This window comes from Petaurus breviceps, unplaced genomic scaffold (genome assembly GCF_028583685.1).
Source record: "Petaurus breviceps papuanus isolate PSGF00001 unplaced genomic scaffold, PetGlider_PUasm1.0 186, whole genome shotgun sequence".
NCBI classification, from domain to species: Eukaryota; Metazoa; Chordata; class Mammalia; order Diprotodontia; family Petauridae; genus Petaurus; species Petaurus breviceps.
The window spans coordinates 31020897-31033231 of NW_027185798.1; the positions used below are offsets into that span (position 1 = coordinate 31020897).

Genomic DNA, 12335 nt, shown 5'->3' on the forward strand with positions numbered 1-12335 from the left:
AACAAATGATGCTGATGTCTGAGTGAATTTCTTCTATACAGAAATCACTCCTTCAATTGCATGAACAAAACACAAAACTAGTGTCCCTTTCCCCATTAAACAGCAAAAGCAAACTGGGGGGGGGGGGCAGAGAGAGGGGGAGGCCCCTGGAAGATTGTTTTGCTCATAAGCTCTTTGGGCTGGGGATGATCTTGAGCTGTCACTGAGGCTATCACCCTGGGTAGGTCCCCACTGAACTCTAGGAGGCATTAAAGGACACCCTTAGAGAAAAGGCCTCAGGATTCCCGAGGGGTTGGGAACTAGGGGCAGTGATGAGAGGGGAGCTGCCACTGCTTCTCTGTGGGCCACCCCTAGGTTCAAACTGTGTGAGACTGAAGCGAACCCTAAGCCTTTCTTCCCCACTTAAATCTCCTCCCCTTTCTTATCTGTTTCCATCTTTGGATATCTCAAACTAAATTTCTGGCATGATTTCCATGTAGATCTGCCTACAGGCAAGAACCTGAAAAAGATAAGTTCCCCTACTAGCTCTAGTAAATTCCAATGGAGAAAAATGAATTCTCAAAAGAAAATTCCCCTGGAGACAAGTCAGGAACTTTAGATGGCCCACAGCATTCAAAATGGTGCCCTGTCAGTCCTGATCAGGGGCAGGTGAGAGTCACAAAGGGTCTCCACCCATGCATTTAGCTCTGAGGTTGTTTAGCCCATATCCCAACTCCAAGAAGCAGCAGCAAGCTGAGCACTTTCATCAATAAATCAATTTATTTAAAAGAATATGTTACAATTAATTACACTAAGTGACATTACCAAACAATTTTAGAGTGGTTAGCTCTAGAACAAGGAATGAAAGAAACACTGTTAGCCATTGTGTGTTTTCTCTTCACATTTCTTAAATCACAAATAAAAAATACAAGATACTGCAGTGAAAATACAATTAGAGTTTCTCTCAAATAAATTAAAAGAGTGCATGGCCTGGGGAGAGCTGAAACCAGATCCTAAGTTCAAAAAGGGGAACGTGATACAACATTGGTTTCCATGTTAGCCGTTGGCCTAAACCTCCTACCCTACATTCTCCCTCTCTCCTTTTAGGGTTCCTTCCTTTCCATAGTTCTAAACTGTCCATGCATTCCAAATTATTACTGTGCAGAACAAGCCAATGCTGTCCTGGGATGAATGAGGCCTGCAATGACAGGCTTGGATCTGGGGGAGGAAGGTGTGGAGAGACAGAGAAAGTGGCACAGGAAGACTGGGGGGAAAAGGGAGCTCAGCATATCCCCCAACACCCACCGCTAAAGTAAAAAATGTCCTCTTCCTCTATGCAGACCACATCTTCCTCATCCCCCAAGATAAAGTGCCACTGAATGGGGGGGGGGGGCCCTCAAATACTAACAATCAACCTAGCCCACAGCCTTAGGTGGGCCAATCTCCTGAACAGAAGAGTGGCCACAGCAAAGTTCCCGAAGGTCTACAAAACACCCAGGACAGGGAACCCCTGGGGAAAACTGCTGCCCAGGAGCCAAGCCCCAAAGCTGATGGATTCAGGGAATGGAACAGAAAAAGAAAGCCCTCCTGGGGACCCGAGCCTGCTGTTCCAGATGCTGAATCGGACCTAAAAGGAGGATGACGTAAGCCGAGAAGGGGCTCACCTGGACCAGTCAACAGAAGAGTTACTTAAGTAGGCCAGGCTTGTGGCTTTGGACCTTTGATTCTAATTTCTCCATGGGCACCCTTAGATCTGTACCGTAGCTGAGCTGATTCCCTAAGGGATTTAGGAGTAGAGAAAAGAAAAGCATAAGACCATTAAAAAATTACCAAATGCTTATGCAAAGGATAGTCAGGGAGACTAGCTGGAGATTATGGGCCTTGGGAAATGGGAGACCTGGCCAAAGGGCACCTCCCTAAAATACAGGAGCATGCTCAGGTCTGCCCTCTTCCTCAGTCCCCCAGAGCTCTCAGCACTTGCCTCAGAGAACAAAAACAAAGCCGAGCCAAAGGCAGTGGGAGGAAGGAGGAGGGGCCAGGAAGACCCTGCTGGCTCTACTAGGGGAAAACGTTTAGGCTGTGCCAACCCCAGGATGGAAAGGAATAGAGGGAACTACAAATGAGGGGGAGAAGCATGTCAGACCTAACACTGGCTCATGGAGAGATGGGCTCCTTTTCCTAACCTGCAAGACCCCGGGGCCATGATGACCTCTGCCACCAGAAGCCTGAGGTATGGGGAGAATGGGGACAAGGGGGCAAGGTGGGAGGGTCTCTTCCTCTCTGCTGCAAATGGGGTGCTTTGTTCATGATGCAGCTTCAAGAGGGGGTTGCCCACACACCATCACATCCAGCCTTCTGGGCATCTTTCTATAGGGCTCCATCTCCTGAATGCCCAAGCATAAAGGGACGTACGGTGTCAGGAAGGGCCTATGGCAGCTGCAGCATACTATAGAGACTGGGGGGCAGTGGAACTCACATGGGGGAAACAGAAAAGAACACCAAGAGTACATTATCTGGAAGGCATTGTTCCCTCATCTCTTCCTCCTCAGTGCTGGTCTTTCTATCACCATGCAGACAAATCCAAATGACATTAACTATGTCTCTCTCACAATTCTGAGGCCAGCAATTTTGCTAATCGAGGACTCTCTGGTTGTTCTGTCCCTCCCCATGACAGAGAGGGGAAGATTTCAATCATCTTGAAATGTGAACAAAACTGGCCAAAAACCTCCTAGCAGCTTGGAGGAGGAAACCAGCATATTCTATTTCCAAAGCTTTTGGCTCAGTCCTAAATTGGTTAAAAACCAAAATGAAAAAGTCAATCTTGTGTAAAAGCCTTCAAATGTGGAGTCACTTCCCGCAACTTTAAACTTTCAGCACATTCTTGAGCTCTGCAAAGTCTGATTCCAAGTTCACCTGAGTTAGCAGAGATGGAGAGGCGTTCTATGCAGACCCAAATCACCAGGTGGGCAGATGCCAGGAAGACAAGGTAGGAAAGAGAGGAAGAAAAGCAGACTCACAACTTTCTGTAAATACATTTCCGGTTCTGAGATACAGATCATAAAAATATATTTCAAACTCTTGGCAAGTCCTGCTCAAGAGAGACTAATAGCCTCAAGTTAGACTTACTTTCCATAAAGCTGACCAAGTCTCCCTCATGACCTAGGGAGGAGGAGAAACTATGGGAAGTATTAACTGCAGCGTTCCATGCTACCCTAGTGTTTTTTAATGCAGCCCACACAGAGCCCCTTCAAAAGCAGCTAGTTTGTCTCAAAGGTCTAACATGTCAGAACGGGGCCTGGGGAGGGGAGGGGGGAAGGTGCCCCTTTTCACTGTATCTCTCAATTTCAGTCATCCACCATGTGTCTGATGGAGCTCCTGCCTTGGATCTCAACTGATCTCAATGGTGGAGGTTCAGGTCAGTTGGCAGAGCAAAGGGTTGAGGGCATCAATTATTCATAAAACCACAAGCAAATCCCTCCCTAACACCACTGCCCCAGGAAGCTATTTTAAAACTCGTGACTTGGAGAGGGTGCCAGTATTGTGCTTGGGTGAAGTGCTTATATATACAGGGTATTAATTCCCTTTTCTTCCTCCATACAAAGCCAAGTTTCATGTCCAAAGCTGTCAAGTCTAGAACTATTCCTTATTGCTGGTCCTGGGAAAAATGATTCTGAGAGGCAGATAGAGGAACCTGGACCACCACAAGGCATGTCTAAGTTTTCTGGAGGAAATAGGTCACACAGAACAATCTCTAGTGCCCACCATGTCTGTACTGTTTATAACCCAGGACCCCACTGAAGCCTGGGAAAGCTCCTCAGAGAAGTGAAATGGAACATGGCTGGGGAAAGGTGAGGAAAAAGGATATGGAAACTGGGGCATCTTTCTCAGAGCCCAGAAGCAACCTTGATCAAGTCTTCTGAATAAGCACACTCTCCCTGCCAGACAACAATCTTCTCTACTAGTCAGGTAGCTATCCCTTTTCCTCTCCCCAACATTTCTGCCCTCCATCCTCTTAGAAGGCAAAAGGAACCATGCTTCTTGACTTTGAGACTCCATGGCAAACCTCTAGTCAGAATCCACACCTAACACAAATAAAGGAAGAAAAAAAACCCAAGCAGGTTGTAAACTTTTCAAGTCCTTCATGAGGAGAGGTATTTTCCCTGTAAATTTTTTTCTTTTTTTTTTAAGTTTGTTTCAAAGGAAAAAAGAACAAGAGAGAGAGACAAGAGTAATGAAACCTGGTGAAAGGTGTGTAAAAATGCAAGCTAAAAAAGGTACTGCCGTCAATATGAAATTTAAAAAGAAATATATATGTATATACGTGCAGCTAATTTGTGTATATATATATAATTTTTTTTACATACATACATATATACGTTTGAACAGTGCAAATGGATGGAGTCCGTAGTTCCAGTTTTAAAAATAGAGTCCAAGGAGAGTCTGTTGGTGGGAGGCCTGGGCAAAAGACAAAGGCCCCTCTGGCGGCTTGGGGGGGGGGTGTATTGGCTTTCCATATGACCACTTGGTTGGCTTCTGGTGCTGACCATCCTATGTTTTCTACCAGCTCAATTCCATAGACATGAAATTCACAAAGGGGATTATTAATATTCAGTTTAGGGCTTTTTAATACAATGACTTTTCTTTTTTTTTCCTTTTCTCCTCTTTTGTAAGTGTTAATGGTTACTCTGACATAGGGAATGGAAGGGGGGAGAAAGAACGTATGAAGGGGAAGGAGGGGAGGAAGTGGGGGTGGAGGGCTAGGTGGCCATATCCCTCTGCTGTGACCTGGCCATCTGGAAAATGTTCTGAAAGGAAAAAAAGAGACAAAAACAAAAGCCTGGTTATGAGGGAGCCTTGGGAGTCCCACACTCATTTCCAGTGTGGAAAACCCAAGACACAGAAACTGTGTAGGTAACATTGTGAGGGGTGCGGGGGGATGGACAGAGTACGTCTCCTCCCCATGCCATCCACATAAACGGCCAGACCCAAGGCTAGGGCTGGCATCTCCACAGGCTGAGCTGTCCTTCCTAAACCCTTTAAGTTCTTTCTGGAGAGTGCATGGCCAGCAGAAACCAGAGTGGCTGCCCAGCACTAGCTCTGACAAGGACGGCCAGAAGGGCAACTAAACACCTGCACGGCCCCACAGGCAGAAAATCCTGAGACTGTTCCTGATCAGAGCCCTCTCCCTTGAGGGCAGCTCTCGGGAGCATGGGCCACATTGGGAGGCAGGAGGGCAGAGGGAGGAGAGAAGAGATCAGAAAAAGACAAGACAGTATCGGGTCTTGATTGCCACTGTTTGCTGGGTCGGGGCTTCACTGGCTTAGCCTGTTCCTGCCCAGAACATACCAAAGTGTCTCTTGGAATGCTGCCCTGGGCTGTGTGTTGTCTGCAATGTAAACTCATGGGGGGCAGTGGGAAGAAAAGGAGGGAGCAAGCATGGGGAGCCAGGCTACTGCCCCAACCATCTGCTGTTCAAAGCAGCAAAGACCAGTGAGAAGAGCTCTGAGTTACCTCTTTCCTCCACTTGAGTTCGCAGAAGACCCTCTCGAAGCACTCATGCATGTAATTGAACTGAAAGAGAAGCAGCGGCATTCACCACCCCCCTGAGCCTGTGTCCCCACCCCCAAGTGTCTCAGGACAAGCCAGTGGAGAGCACCCCCTGGGGAGGCTGGGAGGATCACTGCCCAGCTCCTCCCCGGGTCTCTGGCTCCTCCCTGTGGCTGACTCCCTGCCGCGTCCATCTACCATCTTTTCTGAGCTAGAGGGGCAAAGGGAGCTTGACTCTGCAGGGCAAGCCTGGGTTCTGGGACCCAGACAGGTACCAAAGGCAAGACTATTCCCTCCTCAGCTAGATGAGCTTTTCCAAAACATGCAATCCCTCTGACCACTCACATACGGCGTGAAGATTTTAACCCATCGAGGCTTCTTCTCTCCTCGCGCATATTCAAAACAGAAAGCCATCCCCTCTTCGTCCGTGTCCCACCGCTGCATCTCCTCCCACTCAAATGCTATTACCTGGTTCTGCATATCAGAGAGCAAAACAATCAGGACGGCTGACGATTCTGAGCTGGCCGGGGTCTGGGTCAGGCCACAATGGGAGAGGGGATGGAGAAGGGGAGCAGCAGCGCAGAGGCTGGATGGGGCCCCAAGCAGGACCAGTGCCTTTGGCATCGCGTCCACACCACACGTCCTCACTCTCACAGAAGGTCTCACCTCAAGCTGTCCCTCTTCCGTGCAGGCGTGCAGCTTAAAGTGCGTGATGCTGATGGCTGTGATGACATGTCCCTTCCGTCTAGAGTCACAGGAACAGTGGGGGAAGATAATCTCGTTGTAGCCCTCGCAGGTCCTAAGCATGTTGAGGTACTGGGGAGAGCAAGGGGAAAAGCTGAATCACTCGGAAGTCAACTTCCTACAGAGAAGCAAGGAGGAAAGAAAGCACAAGAGAGAAAGAAGGTTCTAGGGAGAAAGAATGCCCTACCCCCAGCACCTGGAGGCCATCCAATCCTACTTCTGAATCTCCATCTCTTAAGAGAGGGGAGAAAGGAGCCCCTCTTCCTTGGCTCAGTGAGAGGCCTTGAAAAGGCTGCTGGGGAAGACAGCAGAAAGCCTCTTGTCAAAAATCTTAGGACTCAAAAAGGACTCATCAACTCACTGAATTTCATTCCTTCCTTTCACGAGCCCACACCAACAGGAATCTAGAACTTCCTTATTAAGGACATCCAGCAAAGAGGGTTTTGCCACCTCTCTCTCCTTTCTTTCCACTGCAGGGAAGTTAGCAATCTCAATTATGATAATGATCTCAATCCTAAGGATGTAGGTAGTTATGGTTTTCCTATAGGAATTTCCTAAAAATGCTTGGATTAGAGTTTAAGGGATGTCTACAGACAATAATGATCACTGACATTTAGACAGCAGTTCTTAAAGTTCACACAGGACAAAGCCCTCTCACTATCCACTACCCTGCTTCTCAAGATTCACACATGGTGCCACCAATCAAGGGAAGGTCTCCTCCAGTTAAGTATAGCCCAGGATCCTTACCAAAGGTGTTTTCCCAATTAAATGTCCTTTGAGTTTGCAGAGAAAGGTAAGAAGCACTGTGTGAAACCCCTGAAGAAAGAGGCCTCCAGGAAACAATTCGATAGCCTTGAGCCTTCACACCCTCAATTATACGTCATCAAGGAGACAGGGAATATTGGGAGGGTAACAGAGAGCCAAAGATAAAAGCACCCCCCACATACACACCCCTTCTAACTTCACAAGAGTGGAATGCCCTGTGAAGTTGGCAGTTCAAAGGCAAGGAGGGCACAACAACAAATAGGGCCACAACCCTCTAGAATGGGAGAAGGAAACTCCTGGACTTTGAGGCCAATGAATAGTACCTGAGGCAACAATAGATGCCACCAGGGCTTCCCCTAAGGAATCGGAGAGCCCAAGTAATCATCTAATGTGTTCCCTTCCTCACTTAACATTTCCATGCAGATAAAAAAAAGAAAAAGCAAAAATTAATCACAAAGGCAGCCTCAGAAGGCAAAAGAAGCCCCCAAAGCAAAGGGCTCCAGGAGGACTCCAGCTACAGTATTGGCTCTTGTTGTCACTCTCTTCCTAGCCCCCCCTCCCTCCTCTGGTACCCACAGACACAGCTTAGCCTTGAATCTCGGGAGAAAGAGATTCAGCTTCTCAGCATGTTCATCGGAAGCTCTCCATGGGCTGAATAAAAAGCAGATTCAGCTAGAAAAATGCTTTGGTAACACTTCTACAATTCTCAGAGCATTTTTGGAGCCTTAAAGCTGCTTCTTCCAGTGTTCTTTTGTCGCTGAAAAACAATGTAATACAGTAGAAACAGGGACAGCCCTAGAGTCCAGAAAGACCTGAGGCCAAAGTCCCTTTGGCCATGTCCTACTTGTGTCAACACGGGAGGTCCCATAACCTCTCTCAACTTCAATTTCCTCATCTAAAAAAGGGTGAAGTTAATCCTTGTTCTCCCTACTTCACAGGGCTGTTATTAGGAAAATGATTGTTCAACCTCAAAGTACTCATTGAAAGGTGAGTTATAACCATCAACATCCCTTTGGGAAATAATAGGACTTAGGAAGACATTTTAGACCATAACCTAGAAGAAAACCAAGAACACCCTGGGATTCAGTGAGGAGGTGAGGGGAAGTCTCAGAGGTCAGTTTAAGGCCAGCAAGCCCAACCATATTGAGCTGAATCTCTATTTTATGGGGTGTATATATGTTTGAGGATAGGGAGAGAGTGACCTGAAATTGATGGCATGGAATTTTTCATAAAAGTTAGAGAGGAAAGGGATGTGGGTTTGGTCAAAGCATATGAGACAAACTCAAAATTCCCACAGGACAAAACTGGGACTTTGTTTATAACTCTATGAAGGCAAGGGTCATGGATATACTTTTACAACACATGATCTTCCTCTTGGGTGTTATGAATTAAGCTTCAGCCTAAGGCACTGAGAGTGACATTCTTTGCCTTAAACACTATTTAAATAGGTGCCCATATCAAACCAAATAAGAATAGCAACTCATGTGTATATGTTACTTTACAGCTTACAAAGCACTTTGCTCAAGGTGAAAAGTATAGTAAGGGTCATTTTAAAAGTGTTCAATATTCATCAAGAGAGGCAAATACAGAATTAGAGGAATTATTAAAGCAGGGACTCTGGGCTTAACAGAGCAGAACACTTCTAGTGAGCAGGTCAAGGTCCACTTTGGAGGAATTTAAATGCCCAAAACAACCTGCCAAGGGTCAAATCAGATACTAAAAGTACCCACTAAGTGCATTCCCCCCATCTAACTTCTTGAAACTTACATGGAAATCCCTCATCTGACAGCTCTGCAAAAGAACACTAGGTTGTGGAGAGCCCTGACATGAGAAGATATCATTTAGACTTGATTTCAATCTCTTGAGTACAAATCAGGAATCAGAGCACTATCCTACATTCTCCCTTCAACAGAAACTGAAATTTCATCCAACTCAGTCAGAGAACAGGAAGGGGACAGGAAAGCAAATGTGTACTTTAACGCAAACCCTGGGAGGAATGTGAGCAGTCCTCTCTATGTTTCTGGAGATCCCCTTATGCAATAAGTTTTAGGAAAGTGTCTCAAAACCACACCTCTGACTGGAAGGCCCCCATTACAACACCTAGGAAGCATCACTTACACAAAGTTTATTTTTTTCCTGGCAGTCTGAATATCTCCACTGTGTAGAGAGAAAAACCAAGCACACCTAGGGAGTCAATGAACCACTCCAAATCTTACAATGAATTAGCAGTAGGGTCAAGTCAAAAGTCCAACTTCCAACTCCCTTGTCTGAGCTGTATCACATCACCAGGATTGCATTACTCCCCTGCAAATGCACTGGTGTGAGGGGCTTTGCCATGAGGGAAGTTCAATCCCAGAATTAAGGGGAACACAAACCTACCATAACCATCTTCCTCTGTTCACACAGCTTCTGTAACTGGTATGATTTTTCTTCTGCTTTGATGTAACCTTTTTTCACATCATCAACAGCCTGATATCCAAATATAAACAAAGAAGAGAGGAAAGAAAAAATGATTGTAACATTAGGTCTTTAAAAAATGGAGGCATAGAGGAATTTCCAGAGTTATTTTATTCATTGTGACCACTGTCACCATTGTGATCATCTGCAGGTACCCGGATTCAATAAGCATCAGCTACGAGATTAAAAACTCTCAACATTCAAGACCATCCTTAATCTGAGCCCAGTCTACTTCTCTGGCTTTATCTCACACCACCATCCATCATGTTATCTAAGCTTCAGGCAAACTGAGCTACTACTCACCTTCCGAAGAGCACGTCCCTCCCTCTCTCCCTGGTCTCCTTTCTCCGTCTATCAGCATCATAGCCATTCTTCAATGCCCCTCTCAAATGTTTAATCTTCCCCAATCCCCTCACCTACCAGTGATCTCTTCATTATATGCTTTCCTAGAACTCTCTGCTACTGATACATTTGTCATATTCTAATCTTCATTTCATTTATCTGTGTGTGTGAAATAATAATTAAATTCAGCAAACATATATTATTAAGAACATATTAAAATTAGCTGATGGGAATGCCAACACAAGAATGAAACAGTCCTTGTCTTCAAGGAACTTACACTCTACTGGGAAGAAACAACAAGCCTGCAGATAACCACATGCAAAATAAACACATTTCCATTGCACTTCTCAAATTTTACCAAGTTTCTTCTTCCAAAATAAATGTACAAGGTAGGTAGTACAAGTTTTATTTCCTTCACCTCATAGATGGAGGAAACTGAAGCTCACAAACCACATGCCTCTGGTTTTACTGTTACGAAGTATTAGAGCCAGGATCCAAATTCAAGCCTCATGACTCTAAGTCCAATCCTCTGTCCATATAGGACCGACTCTCTTAAGTCTTTAATATTTTATTGGTACAAATGGTTGTGGATGCAATGCCCAGGATTATCCATGCTGTTGTTATCTCTTGCTGTATTACCCAACTGCTTTTCCAGTTATGTTCTGACACACAACTCTTGGTGGTGACATGCAATTTTGATTCAGAACCATATTGTTGCATGATTCACAACCAGACTGCATTACTGAGCAAATACTAATGCTGAAAACATGGGCTTCTACATCAGAGAAGAGCTTGGGATCACTGAAATGGCACGGTTATGGGTTTCGTTAAAGAGACTTGTAGTATTCCAGTACTCTGTCATTCACAAAGAAGCATCTGCAATATCTCACTGTTGAGAATAAATTCCTCTTCCTTTTAGACACTGTTCAAGATATCCCCAACAGCACTGAAAAACACTCCTACCAAGCCTGTTTCTCCCTGGTTTATACCTCATTTAATATTGATAACTAAATGATCTTTAAAATTATATCTTATATTGTCTTAACATATATGAAGGACATCTTGGTGGAGAACAGTCTTTAATACTGTGTTTTAGATTTATCAAATCAAATACTTTTCTGTAACGAAACAATAGTTACAGTAGTATCTACACTACTTAGTCAACTGTGAGAATGAAAATTGGTCTACTGTAGAAAACTGGCTATGAAAACCTGCTTCTTCTCTCTTATATCTTCATCAAGGATACCCTCAATATGTGAATAGACCATTATCACAAAGTTTATGTAGATGATAAAGTCACATGGGTCAGTGGCTACAAATGTCTTCTCATTTTAACTTTATTTTGGTATTAATACTAGCAATAACTATCTTTTCTATTCTTTTCACAGATATCTTGAAAGTTATCTCCAAGTACCTTCAGTTCACTGACCTATCATTCATCTAATCTACCTTCTCTAATCTAGTTTCACTTGCCAATATAGTCAGTCTCGACCCTATACTTTGCCACTGTTTTCCTAGCTAATTACCTTATCCTCACTGACCTTCTACTGTTTTAAACCTGTGAATCCATATATCCCTAGGTAACCCCCCATTATATGATTTCTCTGCTAATTCTCCAGGGCTTAGCAGGAGAAAGTTGCAAAATTAAGCTGATTTCATGCACTAAAAAGCAGTGGTGTATAACCTCAGCTGGGGACTTGCTGATGCACAATACTTTTATTCTATCCTATCAACTCATCTCATTCCCCAGAGTGAATGTCCCAGATCTTTTTTCTCTCTTATTGCAAGTATCTGCACTCCTACTTTATTAAAAAAAAAAAAAAGACAAAAAGTCTCTTAGCTCTCTTCCTTCATTTCTTAAATGTTCTTTGTATCATCACCTATTTTCTTTGTTTCCTTCCAATCAAAAAAGGAAAAGGTATTCTCTGTATAAGACTAACCCTTAAGACCTCCATCCTCCTTCAAGAACCTAGTCTGGAAGCCACCTTTTTCTCACATGTGCCTTCGGAATTTCTTTCCTCTGACTTTTCCAATTGCCTTCACACATAATCAGAGTCTCCCAAATATTTTTAAAGTCTTCCTGTGACAATCCAGATAATTCCTGTGACAACTCCACTGCTATCCAATCTCTCCTCCCTTTCATTGCTAAACTTCTCAGAAAAGTTTCCTCCACTTTTCCTCTATCCACTTTGTCAACTTCAAGCAATCTGGTTCCAATTCTACTACTGTTCTGAAACTGCTCTAAAATTAACAGTAGCCTCACAGTCAAAAATCAAAAAACCTTCATCAGCCCTCATTCTCCTTGACCTCTCTGTAGCTGGCGACACTGGTGACCACAACCTCCCTACTAGATAGTCTATACTTTTTGGGGACCAGTCACAGGATCACTGGATAATAGACAGAGCTAGAAAGGACCATAGGGACCATCTTTACCTATCTTCCTCATTTTACATTTGAGGAAGCTGAGTCACCATTCTCCTAGCTTTCATCTTTTCTTCTGA

General features: G+C 44.5%; 1 protein-coding gene across 2 annotated transcripts in view; it reads right to left on the reverse strand.

Annotated features, from left to right (window-relative positions):
- Positions 1 to 740: 740 nt before the first annotated feature.
- The window catches only part of SNX27 (sorting nexin 27), a 72995-nt gene continuing 61400 nt past the window's right edge, over positions 741 to 12335 (reverse strand). The window contains exons 8-12 of one of the 2 annotated variants that reach the window (XM_069090001.1): positions 9415 to 9504; positions 6193 to 6342; positions 5872 to 6000; positions 5491 to 5550; positions 741 to 2919 (exon numbers count right to left, since the gene is read on the reverse strand). In XM_069090001.1, the coding sequence (XP_068946102.1) occupies positions 2842 to 2919; positions 5491 to 5550; positions 5872 to 6000; positions 6193 to 6342; positions 9415 to 9504 (507 nt within the window). In that variant the 3' untranslated portion in view covers positions 741 to 2841. Of the gene's footprint in view, positions 4785 to 5490; positions 5551 to 5871; positions 6001 to 6192; positions 6343 to 9414; positions 9505 to 12335 lie in introns of both variants that reach the window. The other variant, XM_069090000.1, reaches the window with a different exon arrangement.